The 19027-nt window shown below is 49.4% G+C and overlaps 2 protein-coding genes across 3 annotated transcripts in view; one reads left to right on the top strand and one right to left on the bottom strand.

The window, feature by feature from the left end:
- Positions 1-4690, top strand: part of PRMT7 (protein arginine methyltransferase 7) — a 37159-nt gene extending 32469 nt beyond the window's left edge. For both annotated transcript variants that reach the window (XM_080937079.1, XM_080937080.1), the window contains exons 15-18: positions 776-850; positions 3321-3481; positions 4186-4282; positions 4475-4690. In XM_080937079.1, the coding sequence (XP_080793205.1) occupies positions 776-850; positions 3321-3481; positions 4186-4282; positions 4475-4645 (504 nt within the window). In that variant the 3' untranslated portion in view covers positions 4646-4690. The remainder of the gene's footprint in view (positions 1-775; positions 851-3320; positions 3482-4185; positions 4283-4474) is intronic.
- Positions 4691-8178: 3488 nt separating this feature from the next.
- Positions 8179-18578, bottom strand: SMPD3 (sphingomyelin phosphodiesterase 3; the record flags this gene model as incomplete). The annotated part of the gene is made up of 7 exons (XM_080937083.1): positions 8179-8280; positions 8524-8686; positions 10283-10346; positions 10515-10604; positions 12513-12668; positions 12769-12844; positions 17262-18578. The coding sequence occupies 7 exons, from the start codon at positions 18576-18578 to the stop codon at positions 8179-8181; spliced, it is 1968 nt and encodes a 655-aa protein (XP_080793209.1).
- Between the last annotated feature and the right edge of the window lie 449 nt (positions 18579-19027).

Raw genomic sequence — 19027 nt, forward strand, 5'->3', positions numbered from 1 at the left:
AGAGCGTTCCGAGATGGGGACTTCTCCTTTTTATGCAAGCAGGAATTGAAAAGCTTCATTTTAATTCTCTCATCAAAGCAGAAGCACAGTAGTCACCAAGTCATTTTGGGAAAGACATTTTTTTTATTAAAAGGATTTTGAAGTGCTCTGTACCTGAAATGGAGAGTGAATCACATTTGATATTCTTGTTTTGAGAATGGCTCTCTCTGTAGCCTCATGGCTTCATCACTAAATTTCTGGGCATTTTTCTATTATTTACCTGATGGAATTTCTATATGGATCTTTGCTCTCATGGCTAAAGAGTGGCTATAGAAAAAGGTGCTTATTCCCAGGCCTGAGGGGAAGGGACAGAAGATGCTTTGGGGCCTTCTCCTCTCCTTTTATGCTGTGTTCACAGACCCCCAGGTTCCAGAGAACTGCTTACAGAATCCTCAGCTAGGAGTTCTGGTTAATTGTTTCCTCAGGAGGGACTTAATGTCATGTCATTTTATATGTTCTTAGACCAGTCCGTTACACAAGCCATTCAGTGTTTTTGTTGCTGTTTCCTTGGGGGTCTGTGTCTGGTGTAGAGAACAGCGAGCTCTGCCTCTGGGTCTGCTTGTTGGTTTGTTGTGAGTCAGTGCTGGTCTGTAACTCACTGTGTAGTCTCAGATTCACAGAGACCTGCCTACCTTTGCCTCCCAAGCACTGCGGAACCAGCATCTCTCCAGACCCATTGTCACGTAACATTTTTTGTGGCCCAGGTATATAACACAGGACTGTTTTTCCTTCACAGGACCTGTGGCGGATCCGGAGTCCTTGTGGTGACTGTGAAGGGTTTGATGTACACATCATGGATGATATGATCAAGGTAAGCAGGCTCTCCAACCTGCTGCTTGTAGTTCCACATGGAACTGAGATGAGACTGAAAGTTCAGCCTAGGATACTTGGAAAGACTGCCTCAAAATCTAAAAAAACAAACAAACAAACAAACAAACAAACAAAAAAGACCCCAAAGGGCTGGAGGGATGGCTCAGCAATTAAAAGCTCTGCCTGCTCTTCCAGAGGACCAGCATTAGATTTCCAGCACCCACATGGTGGCTCACAATCATCTGTAACTCTAGCTCCAAGGAGTATAATATCCTTTTCTGGTCTCTGTGGGTATCGTGTGTTCAAATGCTAAACAGTTGTACATGTAGACAAAACACCCATACTCATAAAAAAAAAGCACCACCAAGATTCATGTAATAGAGGTTGCAGGAGACTAAGAATGTTGGTACCTGTGTACCTGTGCAACATCCGTGTACTCTTGAGGTTCATTCTCTGAAAACAGGCAGCAGGTAGGCTGACATACAGTTCAACCTTTTCACACAGCCACAAAACTCTAGCAGGGACCTAGTGTGGGCAGCATGAACATAGAGAATGTCTGCTTCAGATGGTAAGGCCAGTGTTGCCATTTTGTTTGCCCCACCATGAGCATTGACTGAGAACCATTGCAAAATACCAGCTCCGTTCCTAGTCCCATGCTCTAACATAGGATCTCAATGTCACTGGACCATCTCTGCCCTGCTGGTGCCCAGAAGCTTGTTTCCTGTTGGAACATCCTTTCCACGGGGTGACTAACTGCTCACTTTCTATGGCAGCCATTTTCATCCTGCCCACTATGCTCCAGAGAAAAGGGCTCGAGGGGTCTGTGAGAGGTCTCTGCAAGGTTGTTTTCTCTAACACATGTTGACAATTCCTCAATGCTCAACTAGAATTGGGGACCCATGGGGCCTGTGTTCCCTGGAAACATGCCATGACAGCAACAATATTATGTGCCTTTGTAGGGATCGAGTCATAGGATAGTTCACATAAGAAGGCAGGGCAGAAACATGGGCCCATTTTTATGCTTGAAAAATCATATCCATACACAGAGAAGAGAATGGAACTCATAGCTAATGATTAGATGGACACCTTTCTCCGTTTTGTTAGTCACATTTTTCTATGTGAATGTGAGTTGCTTTTTTTACATTTTTAAAGTCGTCCCCATGGGTGTTTTCCATTTATATCGTGCCTTCTTTTCAGCAGACCACTGACTGTCCATGCTCCTAGACATCTTTGTGTTGAGACCCTGCTCTGGATCCCTCTGCCACATCAGGCTTGGGTTGGCCCCCTCTCATTCTGCTATCCTCTGAGGTGTCATGTCTCTGGTCTCCCTCAGTCCCTTTTCGTGACCCTGCATAACTGGTTTTGCCAGTCTAGTGCCTGGCTAATGGGGTTCATTTCTCCTGAGTGGGAAGTTACTCGGTGTTAAGTGCAAGTACTCTTTTAGAGGACCTAAACTCAGTTCCTAGCACCCATGTTGGGTGCCTGTAACTCCAGTTCCAGGGGAGTCTGACACTCTGGCCTCTGGAAAAACACACACAGAGGAGTGTGTATACTACCCACCCCCCACACACACTCACACCCACAATTTAAACTATTTAAAATAAAGCTTGAAGAAGATAGCTGCAAGGCATGCTGGCCCCTGCCTTTAAACCAGTAGGAGGCAAGAGGATCTCTGAGAGTTCAAGGCCAGCCTGGTGAACTTGGTGAGTTCCAAGACAGTCAGAGCTGTGTAAAGAGACCCTGTCTCAAAAAAAGAAAGAAAGAAAGAAGGAGGAATTGTTTATGAAGGTAGACATCTCTGCTAGGCAACATCAGGGGTTGAGTTTGTGTTTTCCCAGGCTGCAACCCTTCTGGTCGCCTAGACTGGCATCCTCCTGCTGCTGTGCTTCCCCAGTAGGTTCCAGGGAGTCTCCAGCCTTGTCAGAGGCTCTCTGGTCTGGCTCCTACCTTGTCCACCCCTTTGTATCTTGCCTTCTCTACAGTGGGTCCCCATTTCTAGTTGAGCCTTCTGCCTGGTGTCACTTCATCTAAGCAGCGTCCCTGGCCTGCTTCTGCCTCTACGGCCTCTTCTCACATAAGTACTAGTGCTTTTCCTAGCTACTGGCTTTGTTCACACATTCATCTCCCTGAGCTTCTGGACTCGTTTGGATGGTATCATATAGTGGGCAGTGTCAGAGAGGGGTGATTGTGGATTGTGTGCCTGTTTTTTTCTCCCTGGAACAAAGATATTGGTCAAGAGTAGGCGTTGTCATTCCTGTTTTAAGAGGAAGCTGAGGTTTGGAGAGACAAAGTGGCTTTCTGATGGATGAACACAGAAGGGAGACATTGGCTGTTATAACCTGGAGCCCAGTGGGCTAAGTGACACATGCTGCTCCATGTGACTGAAGTCCCCCAGGAGGATTCAGCCACAAAAATAAGGGTGTCCCTGGCTGGCTTCAGTTTATCTCTACAGACCCCCTATTCTCCTCTAGCACTCCCTGGATTTCCGAGAGAGCAGAGAGGCAGAGCCACATCCATTGTGGGAATACCCCTGCAGAAGCCTCTCTGAGCCTCAACAGATCCTGACTTTTGATTTCCAGCAGCCCATCCCCCAACAGCCTATGCAATCCAAGGGCACAATGGAGCTGAGGAGGTGAGTGGAAGCTTCAGGGAGTTGTGGGGTGAAGAAGACAGTAGGGGAACTTAGCAGTCACAGTTGTGAAGGACAAAGAGCCTGGAGACTCTCAACTCCTGGGCCAGGATGTGTGCTTCCATCCTCTCCATCTTTTGCATTATGGGGTGGGTGGGTGGATCTCACAGTCTCTGAGCATGTGCTGGTGAAGGAGAACTGGGATGAGCCTCGCTCACCTTTCCACTTGCAGCCCCTTGTGTCAAGCTGCTAATATGAGTTTGGTTACTATGGTAACAACGCTGACCCATTTTCCTGAATTCTCTTGGGAGTTAAAGCAGGTCAGGATTGGTGAGGCTACTTGCTGCAAGGTGTGGGAGACCCCACTCAGCTTCAGCTCCCTTCACAGTAGAGTGCTGCCTCCTACCTAAGGATGCCATATGCCCGGAGCTCTGAGAGCTTTTTGCACCAGAGACAAAGCAAGGGCAGGGCAGATGTCATTGACCTGACCGGGAAATCTTCATTGTCAGAGGTTACAGCGATTAGGCTATCTTGAGAGCTGTGGCTGCTCTGGCTGACCTGTTCTGTCAAGCCTTTACCTACATGAGTAAGGGATAAAAAAACTGACTGGGAAGGATGGGACTGGTTGAGGTTTCAGAAAAGCAGAAGATATGCTGGTTGGACTCCTCTGTGTCTGTGTGACTGTTTGGTTCTACATTCCCTCCCAGACCCGGGAAGAGCCATGGGGCAGTTCTGTGGATGGAATATCAGCTGACTCCAGACAGCACAGTCAGCACTGGCCTCATGAACCCTGCAGAAGACAAGGTAGTACCAGGGCAGGAAGCCCAGGGTGTGTGTCTGCCCGGGATCCACTTGAACCCCTATGCTCTGAATATCCCTGTTCAGGGCAGATAGCTCCTAGGCGGCCCAAGTTATTTCCCACTGTTAATGGCATGCGCTGGGAAGGTGGCCTGGGTGCCTGAAACCCTTCCCATCTTTTCACTGCTCATCATGTAGGGGGACTGCTGCTGGAACCCCCACTGCAAGCAAGCTGTGTACTTCCTCAGTACCACACTGGATCCCAAAGTGCCTCTGGATGGCCCTCAATCAGTCAGCTATGCTGTGGAGTTTCATCCCCTCACTGGAGACATCACCATGGAGTTTAGGCTTGCAGACACCTTGAACTGATCTCTTATTGAGAAATAAAATGGCCAACAGGCTGCAGACTCTGAATGGCTTGTGGCTCAATGGGGAAGGAAGGCCAAGGAACTTATCTTCTTGCATGCACTACGTGGTATCTGCACAGCATCAGGCATGGCAGGCAGCATAGGCTGGTGAGTGACTGGAGAATTCTGAATTAATCAGGGAGAACAGTTTGTGATCCTGAGACTCTAGAAAGCCCTGGTATAGCAGTGTTTCCTGTTCTGCCTGGGGAAGAACTGAGGAACAACTTTCATTAGGACAAATGCAGCATTGCCCACTTAGTGGAACCTACCTGGCCTGTCTGCTTTTCAGGGAGTTCCTTAGGCCTTTATCACCCTGTTGAGGTCTGGTTTGAGAGGACTAGGATGCCCCAAGTAGCTTTACCAAGCCACATTGATAAACCTTTGGGTCTCTGGCCTCAGTGCACACCAGCAGGTGGGTTGATAAGCCATGATACCCAGAGGCCAGGCTGCTGCTTACAGGCCACGGAAGAGGCTGTCATCAAGCAGTTCCCTGTCGGAAGCCACTGGAAAGAAAACTAAGAGAGTAGCCTTCTTTTGTCCTATTTGTCTGAAGGCCCTTGCTGTGATGACCTAGCCTTGCTAAAGCAGAAAGTGCAGAGATTCCCCAGTTGGCCACAGCCTTGTCCCACCTCTGCCCACCCATGCACTTGCTAATGGTCTCTCAGTTCTGAAACAATCTGGGAGGGACCAAGTAGTAGAACCAAGATGGCAGACATGGACTGTGTGCTCTGTCATTTCCCAAAGTCCCTAGGCTGGGATCGGCTCTGGAAATCAGCAGGCTCTCCCCAGTTTGTCCTGAAAATAAGTACAGAACAAAACGCCAGTCTTGAGCCTCACAGTTTTATTTTCTCCTCATTCTCCATCCTTCCTTTCAGCACCATAAAGGAAAAATCCACCTCTTTTTCAACTTTTTTTTTTTTTTTTAAATCAGGCATAAAGATTGTTTTTTCTTCTAGGGAAGAATCGTCTGGATATATATTTGATAATGTTTTACCAAAACCTTGGGTGTCTTACCATATAAAACCCCTAATGTCCCATGAGGATACAATACAGAAAAAAATACAGAAATTAAAAAAGTTTCTTCTTTTTCTTTTAAAACAGTATTTCTAAATCTGAGCAAGTTAATACAATAGTTAAAAAGCATCAAGGTTAATATTCATACTTAAAACTCCAGGTGGTTTTGGACAAATAAAGATGAACTGAATGGTCTTTCCTAAACTAACACATTTATGCTTTCCTTGAGAGGTCCTGGGCAGGCAGAGCCAGTTGGGATTCAAAGGATTCCTATGATTGTTCCTGTATTGGCCTTAGATGGCACAGAATCTGGAATCCTGGCAATGTCTCTTCTTTTTTAAAAGTTGAAATAGAAAGGCCTGGCAGTACGCGAGCCCTGAGTCCACAGGCAAACCACAGTGAAATGTGTGGCAAATGGTCATGGCCTCAGTGCTGAGATGTGTAGGGGACCTGAAGGCAGGCTGTCCCTCCTCTGAACTCCAGAACCTGACTGTGTAGAGGTGACCTTGTAATTACAGAGGCACAGGGCAGTATAACTTGCCTAAGGCCGCCCTGGGGGTTGGGAAGGAAAGAAGGATGGTGGCTCTGACTCCAAACCCTGACTGTGGCCTTGGCCTCATCTACTCTTCTTGTACACAGTGCCATTGGTTTAAGGATTGGGCCTGCCCAATGGTACCTTGAATGAATAGTATCTTGGTTGTTTCCAGGAGTACCTTTCATTCCATGAGGGGTTCCCAGATTTCTGGGAGGTCAGGCCTTGGCAGAAGAGGGGCACAGCAGAGAACCCAGCAAGGCTGTCCTAGCTCTGGACACTAGAACATGTGCATGGTTCTCTAGGCCAAGAGGTTAAGAGGCCAGTGTCACCAGCTATATATGCCCTAATACCAAGCTGCCCATCTGAAGGATCACCACTTAGCATAGGGCCTGGCATCTATTAAATGTGTGCCCCTCTGGATCCCTCTTGCTACTTAGTGGGTGACAAGGCACAGCTTCAGGGCACCAGCATTTTAGAGGTCCCAACAGGAGGGGCCTCATGCCCCCTCCATCGTCACCAGGCAGAGCTGGCCTTGAGCCAGGCCAGATACAAGATCAGAGGACTTTGAAGAGACCATCGGGGATATTCAAACAGTCCCTCAAATTAGTAGCTCAGCGGCCCAAGACAGACATCTTCCTTTTGTAGTCAGGGGTCAGCCTCTGTTCTCTGAAGGTAGGTTGGCAGAGTCAGTGCGCTCTTGGGCACCTGAGCAGGACCAGGTGGAGAGCAGTGGGCTTCTAGCAGCCTTACTGTGCTGAGCTTGGGGCTGGCCCTCGTCACACAGTGGCAAAAGTGGCTTCTAGATACTGTCTGGAGTCAGCCCTGCCCTAGACAAGCAGTAGCTGTTGGCAGGCCACCTGAGCTTATAATGGTGAAGAAGCCATTCTCTATATCTTGGTTTTCTGCCACTTTATCCAGGGTAGCCGTTGAGGCAGGGTAGGCCTGGGAGGCCAGAGGCGCAGCCTGACTTGGGGGCAGGCAAGTGGTTCCTGAGCTCAGCCATACATGGATGAGGGAGTCCTCAGGAAGAGGTTAACCCAAGGGGCCCCGTAGAAGAGGACATGTTGGGTAGGAGAGAAGAAGCTACGAACCTGTCGTTTTCAAAATCAGAACCCTCCCCCCTCCCCCATTATGTTCCAGGTCCCCTTCATGTACAAAAGTGATGCCCTCTTGGATTTCCTATTAGGAAATCCCACAGCTGGTGTCAGTCTCCTATAGGAGCTGCTGGGGTGGCCAGAGCCAGCTGGACCCTACTGTGTGGGCTGGGGATGAGCACAGTTCTACCCAGTGACTTACGGACCCTAAGTGAAGGGTGATTTTGTGTTTAACATTTTCTGTTTTCTTCTTAAAATGTAATCGCCCTTGAATGCAAGACCCTGGGAAGAGCCCTGGGCTGGCAGGTAATGACAGCCATCAGTCACATCCCCCCAAGCTAGAGCAGGGAGAGCTGGCAGCTGTGCCCAGGAGGTGCTTCTTTGGCTGGTTCTGATTGTGTTTTTGTGTTTTGAGTTTGGCCTTAGGTGAGGCCCGAGCAAGGGGTCTGGGTGCTACAGTGTGGCACATGACATGCGGGCAGCGGGCATGCGAGGGTGCAGGCATGCGAGACAACATTGGCAGCAGACAAACCCAGTCCTCATACTAACCCTTGGGTTACAAACTATGTTGTGCTGTGTATTTCTGTAGAAAATCGTGACTGGAAAGAATGGCACTGGTCAGGCAGCCAGGGGCTCCCAGGCTGGCCCGAGTCCTCTGTTCGCACAGATGGCCCAGAGGCACAGAACAGCCTGGCTTCCAGGCTTGCAGGGGTTTGGTGGGCTTGCTCTTCCCTGTCCCCTGCCCTCCTTCCCCCAGCACTAGGTGCTCAATAGAGGGGACACAGCCGAGACGGGCTGTGTCTTGAAGGGCTGGCAGAGGCCCCACTGCTCAAGATCAGTGGCATGGCTGGTCTATGCCTCCTCTTCCCCTGAAGACACCATCAGCCGCATGGCCACGGGGAGGTGATCGGTCAGGCCGGACAGCTGGGTGATAAAACTGAATTCTTCCACCTCCTAGTTTGGGGGAAAGAGGTAGAAACATTCTGATTAGATCCAGAGAGAGGGTGTTCTGGGAAGGTGAGTTCTGGGGACAGGGATTGACAGCCTCAGGTGGGAAGTTTCAGATGTAGGGCCAAATGGGCTAGAGTTGGACAGAGGATTTCAGACTTGGAAATGATGGACTTCATTTTAAAGGAGCATAGACTGGGGGTTGGGTTCAAAGCACTATACTCAGCTGCAGGACAGTCTCAGACTCACAGCCTTCCAGTCAGGGCACAACCCCTCCTCAGCGTGCAGCATGTAGTCAATGCGGCGGCCGTTGCCCTTCAGCAGATCTTTCCGACCCTTCTGTCCAGCCCCTGGGCTTTTGCTGGTGGGGAAGGCCAGATATTCCCTGCGGCCTTCCTCACTCTCCAAGACTCTGTCAGGCAGAAAAGAAACAAGCTAAATTCCTGTGCCAGCCCTGGCCCATGGAGCCATGCTCTCCATGATATAAGGGGGAAAGGGAGACCAGACCTCTGGGTTTTAAATTGCCTGTCTAGCCAGAGGAAGAGTTCCTAGTGGCAGAGGCCTTCCACCATCCATCACAGGCTGCCTTCACCTCAGGCTAGCCAGTTTCCTGGTCCCTTTCTATACTCTTGAGACTGGTCACGACATTCTTGGCTCTTGGCTCGTGGTCATGTTGGGAGCACCTCTCTACCAACATGAGCCAAAATCAGTTTGAGCCTTAGGGGCCTTCTTTTCTGGAAGCCCCAAGACTATGTGATTAGCAGGAGGCACCAGAACCAGGAAAGGACTCCAGTGGCCGTATCAGCTGTTTTATGATTGTGTCCTTAAGAAGCAGTCACTATCAGCTTGTCACCAAACTTTTTGGAGTGCTATTTCCTTTATAAAATGAGTTGTTGCTATAGCTTGTGGTTTGGGGGAAATGTGCTCAGAGCCAGGAAGCTCATAGGGTATCTACATGCCTAATACAGTTCCTTCTAGCCTTTCCCCTGAGAGCCCAAGCAACACTGGGAGAGCTGAGGAGCCCTATAGGCCCATTACCAAGAGCAGGTTCAGGCCAGGAGCTGGCATGGCAGACACTGCCCAGGCCTCCTCCAGGTGGTTAACACTAGATAGATTTAAATGCCTGGAAAGACCAGGCTGGTAAACATGGTTTCCTACAGGTTTTTGTCAGCCTTAAGATAAATACACTAATGACACTCAGAGCATTGTTAACGCTCAAAGATATAATCCATTACTGTCTTTTGCTTTGATGATTAATTCTAGCATCAATGATCTGAGAGTTACTAATAGTCATTTTTTAATCATCATCTCATGAAAAGATAATTTTCTCAGCATAGGATGATGTTTTAAATTTAGTCTATAATCTAATTAATTGGCTCAAATTAGCTGCAAGGAGCCATGGCAGTGGCTCTGTACATTATCGGGCTGTGGATTATAAATCTATTCTGCTAGTGGCTTTTCCACAGGGTCTTTTAAGGAAGCCTCACTGGGTTCCAGGATGGAGCTGGTCAGGTAGAACTGCCTTTCAAGACAGTGCGTAAGCTCTCCACGCACGCACGTTTATCCGTCTAGTCGGTGGGTACATGCTACAGGGGGCTCCCTTCTCCACATGCCCCTTACCCAGTAGCTCTCTAGGGCTTGGCCCTTGGCCTGATCCTGGAAATTTCGGCTTCTTTTCCTATATGAGCTAAACTCAACAAGAGCCTTTTTCAATGAGAGTCTAGATCCTGACTGCTGGGTTAGGATTTATCCCTTCCAGACTATAAGCCTCTGAAATTTCCAGATTATGAGGGTGATGACAGCCTTTATCCAGCTGTTCTCTCTCCTATATAAGGGCTTCCTGACACAATAAATCTCTTAGTGGCTTGAGTGAGTTGACCTTCCTGGAACCTGCTGAGTCTCTGTCTCTCTACAATCTAGTAAGAGTTTGATTCTTTGTTAAGGTCTGGGAGCTGGTTAGGATGGGAAGGGGGAGTCCCTGACATCCTTCAGTACTGTGAGCACTTACTTTTGAAGATTGTCCGGGGTACACACATCCTCATCATAGAGACCATTTGTATCCAGCAGGGTGCCTGGGAACAGAGGAGGAAAGTGGTGACTGAGGTAGGGTCTAGCCAGCCTCAAGGGTGGTCTCCATGGAGGGATTAGAGGCCTTTAGGGGCCTCTGTACAGTTGCCTAGGGCATGTTCCCTTCATCAGGAACATTGGAAGCCCAAAAAGTGAACCCAATCCCTGCTTACCAATGGCCCAAGGCTTTTCCTCCCCAGGCCCCAGGCGGCAGGGGTCCTTGTAGCGAGTAAACAGTGAGTGCTGCTGCTCCAGTTTGTCATCTGTGCAGGAGGAAGGGAGAGAGGAATGTTGTGTGGCCTGAGGTACCTGCTGTCACCTGGTTCCTGCCAGTTACTCCTACCATATGCCACTAGGTCCCCGTCTCTTAAGTAAGCACTCTAGATTTATAGGGTTATAGTTCTCTCCATGGTCCCATAGTTGGCACTAGTTCATCTGTCACTGTTCTCTGTATCCTCAGGATGTGCCCCAACACTCTGATCTCTGTCCTCCAAGCCTTCCCAGAGTCCATGGCAAATTGTTTGTGGGGACTGAATAATCCTGGACTCCTTTCTTTACAGAGCTGGATGTCTGGCCCTTGGGGAGGAGTGGGTAGCACATGGCTCAGAGAACCAGGTGACCTGCCAACTCACTGGACCAGTAAAGTCTTTCTTTGACACCCCTCAACCACCTCCCCTACCTCAGGCTAGAAGGAAGAGCACTGGGTTAGGATTGCTAGGATTCCCCTCTAAAGCCTCTTCTTCTATGTGTTATGCCAAGAGTGCCATGACCAAACACAGAGACCTGTGCTGGGGCAGGAGTTTCTGTATTGGCTGTCACAGCCTTGATGTCCCACAATGGAAAGTCAGTCTGTGTTGGTTACTGTTTGTTCCATGGTGGGGACTGCATTCTCCTTGCCCATCCTGGAGTTACCACTGTTGTTGATTGATGCTTTCCTGGCCATGAAAGATTATAATGTCTTTTACCTTCTGCCACCAGGTGAGGGCACCATCCTGGATTCCTGTGACCTTGAGGTTCCCTGCTCTAAGGGTGAGGCCTGAACTCATAGTCTCCAAGTTTCACCCTACCCATAACTTCCTTGGGGAGCTGTAGCTCCTGCTAGAGAGTCAGACCGGCTCCCAGGCCAAGGAAGGCTCCAAGCTACTCCTGTCTCAGAAGAGGTCTTTGTAAGGACAGATTTAAACCAGTTGTTTAAAACTTCACAGATTGACTTTTTTTATCCTAAAAGGTTTGATTGCAGTTTATTTCATGAAATAAGGACTCATGTAGCTCTAGCTGGCCTAGAAATAACTGTGTAGACCAGTAGACCAGGCTAGTCTTAAATTTGTAGCAGTCCTTCTACCTCAACCTCCTGTGTACTGAGACTTCAGGCAGTGGGCCATCATACCCAGCATAACCCAATAGTTCGGGCCAGTAGCTTTTTGTATTTAAAATATTTGTGTATGTGAGTGTGTGTGTGAGTGTGTGTGTGTGTGTGTGTGAGAGAGAGAGAGAGAGGGAGGGAGGGAGGGAGGGAGGGAGAGAGAGAGAGAGAGAGAGAGAGAGAGAGAGAGAGAGAGAGAGAGAGAGAGAGAGCGAGCTACAGCAAACATGGGAGGTCACAAGACAGTTTTTGAGCCAGGTCATCAGGTTGATGCTTTTGCCTGCTAAACCAGCTTTTAAATAATTTTTTTATCCATTTTATTTTATGTGTATGGCTGTTTTGCCTGCATGTATGTCTATGTACTGCTACAGAGGCCAAACGATGGCATTTGCTCCCCTGAAACCGAAGTTACAGACAATTGTGAGTCACCATGTGAGTGATGAATATTGAACCTGGGTCCTCTGCAAGAGTAGCCAGTGTTCTTAGCCACCAAGCTACCACTGAGCCAATTTGCTGGCCCAGTTTAAGCCTGTATTATTGGAAGGGTCTCTCTTGCCCTGGGTCCATTTTGGGGATATTTCTTTGTCTCCAGCCAGAGTCTCCTGCTTCTTTGGCATTGTATGTGTTGTCCCCATGCTAGGACTTCAGTTTGGGACAGACACATCAGTCTTACTAAATTTCCCACATAATACAACACATGAGAACTAGAAGCTTTTCAGACTACCTAATTGTAGTCTGTGACTACCATGCCTGGAGCCTGTGGTCTATCTGGAGCTTCAGATCTGAGAGGGAAAGAGTGCAGCCTCACCAGAAGAGCAGTTATCAAAGTTCAAATCTCCACAGATGATGTCAAACACCACCAGCTCCTCGGGGTTGGCTGTGCTGGTCGAGGAGGTAGATTTTCGGAAATCAGCCAGCCAGTCCTGAAGCAGGTCCAGCTGCTCACACCGGATGGCACTGTCCTCTGTAGATAGGAGGGAGACCGGACTATGAAGCTTGACCTGAAGTCCAGCCAGGTCCTAGCTATTGAACCCATACCCAGAAAACCCTGGGTTGTGGCCTACCTGGTGGGGCATGCAGGTGTGTGCAGGCGATGTACCCAACAATTCTTTGGTCCTGAGGTGTGCTTCCCACCTGCACCTGAGGGAAGGCAGGGTGTCAGTACTGTTGTTAGCCAGCCATTGCTGCTCCAAGTGCAAAGGGACCCTGGCAACACCCAAAGCCTTTTGCTCAAGCTGTCCCCGTCCTGCTCGGTGACAGACTCCTGGCTAGACTCTGGCTAGTGCTCAGGACATTCTCTACTTGTAGACGTGTCTGGCTGGTTATAGAGGCAGATAATGTAAAGAAAACATCAGGCTGTAGTGTCACGTGGTTGTCAGCAATCTGTGCAAGGATTTATGGAAGAAGGAGGGAACTTACAAGTCACAGGTAAGTTCCTCCCCAGTCCCTGGCATCGCCAGGTGACTAGAACATCCACCTACATGACTTCCAGGTTCTTTTGTTTTGAGACAGAATGTAGTCCTGGCTGGCCTGGAAACTGTTTTATAAGTCAGGATGACAAACTTACATGGATCTTCCTGTCTCTGGCTCTCACGTGCAAGGGTCACAGGTGCGTGCCATCATACCCAATCTAACCTTCAGTCTTTGAATATTTATCATCGTCACCAGTGTGTGTGCCCCCCCACCATTTTCCACAAAAGCCCACTATAGGGGCCTTAGACAGCCTCCTGCTACTCTGTCTTTAAGCCCTATCTAGCTGTATGGTTCATTGTTTCACGAATTTTATGGGACATGGTTTTCTACAGTCCCTCAGTCTGAGACCAGAGTTCTAGCCTGTGTTCCCTCATTCTGGGCCCCTGACATAGGCTAACCTCATCCTGAGTCCAGCCCTCCTGCTTCCACAGTGGCATCTTCATGCCTCCACTTCAAACCTCACCCCTTCTTTATTAGGGCAGAGTCATATTAGGTGGGTCTGGTTCAGCAAGCAGGTAACTTAAGTAGGCCATCTCTAATTCTGGCTTCATAAAAACGGGCATCTTAATTGCATGTCCTAAAGACAATGCAGTTGTTCCTCATGTGTAACCCAGCACTAGAATGAGCCCTTGTTGGCGCTGTAGCTCTGGAGGAAAAGAACACACAGCTCCTCCCCTCCTACCACCTGAGGCCTCTCCCAGGACCCCTTATCACTAGCTGCTGGGGGCTGTGAGTCTTTCACCTGCACACTCCTAGGGACTATGGTAGGCACCTGTCCTCAGAATCTATATCAATAACATATTTCTATGTGAGCACCAGCTGCCCTCCCCAGACTTCATTAATTTAATTAATTAATAATTAATTCCAATAGAATTTCTTATGTTGATGAGCCCTCAGACCCAGGCACTTCCCTGGGAGGTGGACCACAGAAGCCAGGCTTCATGCTCAGTGGCAAAGGGCACAATCGTGGCCTCTCAAGTCAGTGTTCTGCTGCTGCTGAAATTGAGTGTGTTTTCTTCCCTGTCTGGCTTTCTCCACTCTGTCCTCTGGATTTCTCCAACTCCACCTTCCTAGCAATACATGTCAGTCTTCCTCCATGCCTATGGGTGACTGTCTGGCAATTTGATGGCAGGCCCTCCTGTTGGACTTAGGCTGTTTCTAACTCACATGCTCAGTTCTTGCCCATGTGCCTGCCCGCTCCATCTCACACCCCTATTCTGTAAAATTATGGGCCTCTGATATATTGTGTTATAAAAGCACATACAGGAACGCAGTGCTCAAAGCAGCACATGACACAGCCCCCAGGTGTTCCTCAGGAAACAGGTTTCTCCTGCTGTAATCTTCAGCCATGGATACTTAAGCTCAGCCCTTCCTCACATGTTCAGTGTGTACTGTTTCATGGATGGGCACACTTAAGGCTCACAGCACTCAGATGGGCACATGTTAGACCTGCTTGCCTCTGGATGCTGCTCTTTGCTGCTTTCTGGGCTGCTGGTGTCTTTGTCAAGATTAGCCACACATTTGTCAGAATTTCCCTTAGTATCACTTGCCCTGTGCTGACAAAGGACAGGACAAAGGCATCCCTGTTGGCCTGCAGCAGAGAAGAACCCACCTGGGGTGAGGATACCATAGTAGCAAGGCCATAGTTACCTCATGCCCTGCCTCCCTCTTAACAGGTATGTGGTCTCTGTAGCATCCAACTTATTATTTGCTGGGTCTCAGTGATTCCAAACATAGTGTCCTCAGGACCTGCACAGTCATGTGTGTTTCTCTTACAAAAACAAACAGTCCCCCTGAAAGGCTATGCCCTTTAGTTCTGTCAACACAGAATGTTGATTAAATTAGAATTAGCTGTGCTGATCTCAGGCCAAAGGGAACCCAGCCCTTCCTTTGTGGGGATGTCCATTTCTTCAAGGGAATTCATGAAATAAACTGAGAGGCTGAGACCAAGTGAGGATGTGGTGGTAGAGGAAGGGACAGACTGCTGGCTGCATCCTCCCAAAGTCCCCAGCTTCTCTTCAGATGGGCCTGACCCTCTTCTGTGGCAGCAGTCTTACTCCAGTAGAACCCAACCCTGCTCCAAAAGGCAGCATTTGACTGGACAAGTGCTCCCAGAATACCTGAGAATAGAGTCAAGAAGCCTTCAAAGGGAGAACTGGCTTATTCTTGGCAAGACTAAGACTAGTAGATCTGGGATGTGGAGGACCCTCTGGTGTTCTGGTAAGGGTAGAGTATGGGCTGTAGGAATCAGACTTAGTAAGGAGAAGGAGGTCGGTGTAGGGGAGTACAAGGCTAAGGTGGTGAGGTTGAAAGTAAAATCTGGGATAGACTGAGCAGGCACGAAGTGCAGCCAGGGTAGTTGGTTTCTTTGGGCAGTTTAGGAGAACCTGAGTGAGCATAGCAGGGCAGTGCTGAGCTTGCTTCAGGAGCAAGCTGTATCCAGGAGTCAGCCAGATTCAGACATAAGCTCTGGGGAGAGTTCTAAGCTGGGACAAGGATGAGGGTTACCAGCAAAGACAATGGAGACCGTGGGAGCACTCTCCCTTAGGAGACAGGGTGATAATAAGGGGCCCTGAGAAGTAAAGAGAACTGTCTCCGAGCTTATCCCAACCTTCCTATAAGAAAACCTTTCAGCCTTGTCACAGTGTTAAAAGATGTTTCAAATCAAGTTTGATACAAAAAACATACAGGTCAGCTTTAAAAAGGTTTGGAATTGAATTCATCAACATATTTGCTAACTAGTTTGAAACCCATGAGGTAAAGGGAGACAAAAAGACCATTAAAGATAGAGCCACAAAGGAGAAGCTGTCCCAAGAAGTTGTCCTTAGAACTGTTTCGGGGTACTAGATGGAGGAGGAAGGTGAGGAGGAACGTATGGATTGTTCTGCACTGCAGGAGTCTGTGGACATCTCTAGGCTCACAGCCACCTATATCAGGCCAAGGGTGAGAGGACCCATCTTTGTACTCTGAACTTGATGGCAGATCCCCTTTCTTCCCAGAGGGCTACTCTGGCTACCAAGACAGAGTACATCTTCAAATACAACACAGATGTCAGGATAGGAAGGCTGGAACTGTGTCAGACAACTTGCATCTGTGTCTGGAGAGCTGGGAACCCTAACTCTGGTAGAGGTGTGTAAGAGACCTCAAACAGCCCAGGGTGAGGCATCTGAGTGCTTGCCTTAGCTCTTACAGGCTCAGTGCAGTCAATGTACCCTTACTCCAGCAGGCACTGACCCAGCCTTTTCCTGCACACACTGGAACTGAGAATGAGAGAAACCTGCCCTGGGCCATAGACAGGGTCCCCTACCATGAGCTCCCCAGTCAAGTCTCTGGCAGAAGAACTGCTGCCCCTGGGGCAGATGCTTCAGAAGACTCTAGATTCACTTAACAGTGGCTTTTAGATAGAGAACAAAAAGTTGACAGTATTTCAGGCTCTGTGGAAGATAATGTGTATTGACCAAATTACCATGGTCTAAAGCCTCCTCCAACTGCATCCAAATTAGCAGAAATAATTATGGTTCACTTTAATTAGTGACTATAAAGTGAAGCCAGGAGCTGGTGGGCAGAGAGCCTGGCATGGCAGCTGCTAACAACTGACAGTGGGTGCTGTCCTGGCCAAAGAAGCTTGAGGCTTCAGTGGCTGAGTATGGTCTTTGGCCTGCAGACCTGAGAGCCCGTATACTGGCCTGCATGTTGGCCTACTCTGGTCTCTGCCCTGTGTGAATGGAGAAGGGGCTTGTTTCCTCTTCCTTCACTGTCATCACCACCGTCATGGTCACCACATGCATGACAAGAAGCTCTGAATCCTGTCTGGGCCTCAGCACACAGGTCACTCTCACTATACTTTACAGATAAGTAAAAGTGACTCAGATCTGAGGAACTGGCTGGCCTAGAACGCCCAGCTTGAGCCCATGTGGTAGGTTGGGGTCCTTGAGTTCAGTTCCATGAAAAGTTTTGTCTGGCTCCTAATTCATCCCATTAAGGGAGTGAGGATTCCCAGGAAATAAGGGTTGGGGGGGCTACTTTGTTATGTGGCTTGGGGACTGCTAATGGGTAGCCCTCAGGTGGAGCTGAGGAAGCCTACCTTGAGAAACAGAGCTCCCTTAGAGGCCAGGGCATCGAAGCTGCACCCATTGGGGTAACAGTGATAGGCCACGTCCATGACGGGGTAGCGGCTGGCAAAGAAGAGACCGCTGTTGAGACATTTGAAATTGCAGCAGCCATGGCAGCCATAGACCCCGACGTCGTACAGGATGTACTCGAAGTAGCCGTGTAGTTGCTCTTTCAACTTAGCTGCTGCACGCTTGTCAAACACCTCCTGCAGGCACAGGAAGTCCAGGTTGGCTGGGAAGAAGGCTGAGACCTCATGGTCAAAGGCTTCATCAGGGTGGCGCCTCCTGCGGGCTGCTGCCTTCTTCACCACAGAGGTCTTGTGTAGCAGCTTGCTGTTACCGCCTGGCTCTCCACTGCCACCACTGTCTTGCCCAGCCCGTGCCTTCACCAAGGACTCCCTGGAGGCTGAGGGGCTGCCCAGGCTCCCAGAATCCCCATCTCGCTGATTGTGGTTGGGCGTCTGGCCCTTTGGGGTCCCACCAGCCCCATTCCTGGCTTGGCTCCCAGTAGCAGGGTCATCAGCTTCCTGTGGCCGGCTTCCTTCCTCACTACCAATTCGCACAATGCAGCTGTCCTCAAGGCTTCCATCAGCCTGTTCCCCTGAGGCTGGGCCATTGGCAGCCTCATCGCTGGGGTGACGCCCACCATCTCCCTTGTATTCCACAGAGGCTGTCCTCTTAATGCTCCCAGGGACAGCTCTGGCTCCATCACTGCCCTGCGGCGACACCAGGCTGCTGAAGCTGGCTGCACTGATGGAGGTGTTGGTGGGAGAATCGATGTAGATTTTGATCTGAGGCCGGGCAGCCCCATTGCGGATTCTTTGCCCAATCTCTTTGGCCCGTGCTTGGGTGTTGAACACATTATTGAGCCTTGCAAGCGAGTCAGGGAGGAGGCAGACATTGGCTGTGGCAAAGCAAAAGCTTTTGCCAGTCCCTGTGCCCTTCCATTCACTAAGCAGGGCTGCTCCACCAGCTGGGCTCTTGTCTTCTAGCCGGGAGTAGGAGTAGGGCCGACGGGCAGACTGCAGTGGAGACCAGAAGATGAAGCCAAGAAAGGCAAAAGGCAATGCAGCCACAAGCAGAGCCAGATAGACTGGCATGAAGAGTACCGTGCAGAACAGCTGCAGGCAGCAAGGGTCATCTGCCCTCTGGCGCTTCTCATAGGTGGTGGGTATGAAGGAGGCCACCAGCCGGTCCACCAGCCAGTAACATGGGAAGATGAGGGCCCAGGACACAGCATGGAGGGCGGACAGACAGCTATTAGGAAAGGGGGTCGTGTACAAAACCATTGCAGCTCGCTGGGCGCCGCAGCCGGCCCTACTACATGGTGTCCGTGGCAGCTGCAGCACTTTCCCAGGCAGGGGGCAGGTGGAGGGTGGAGGACAGGTCACCTCCTGGTGAGATGAGACTCTGGAGGATTAGTGGTGAGTGTCCCACAGACAGTCATGGTTCACTTCAAGGGGCCATGCTGGGACACCAAAGCTTGTTGAAAACCTGTAGAAAAGAGAGTGAGGGAGTCCTTTACTGAATTAGGCTGTTCCAAAAACCAAAGAATCAGTTTCACGTGGAGTGTTTTGGGGCAAGAAGAATGCCCCAGCACACTCTTATTTACTTACATATTTTTGTTTTCTTGGAATAAACAGTATATGACTGTCCCTAACTCTCTTGGTTTTGTAACTTAATTACTTAAAAAATGGCCCATGTTTTCAAAAGAGCATAGCCTTATGGGTACAAAGGG

This window comes from Micromys minutus (assembly GCF_963924665.1).
Source record: "Micromys minutus genome assembly, chromosome: 24".
NCBI classification, from domain to species: domain Eukaryota; kingdom Metazoa; phylum Chordata; class Mammalia; order Rodentia; family Muridae; genus Micromys; species Micromys minutus.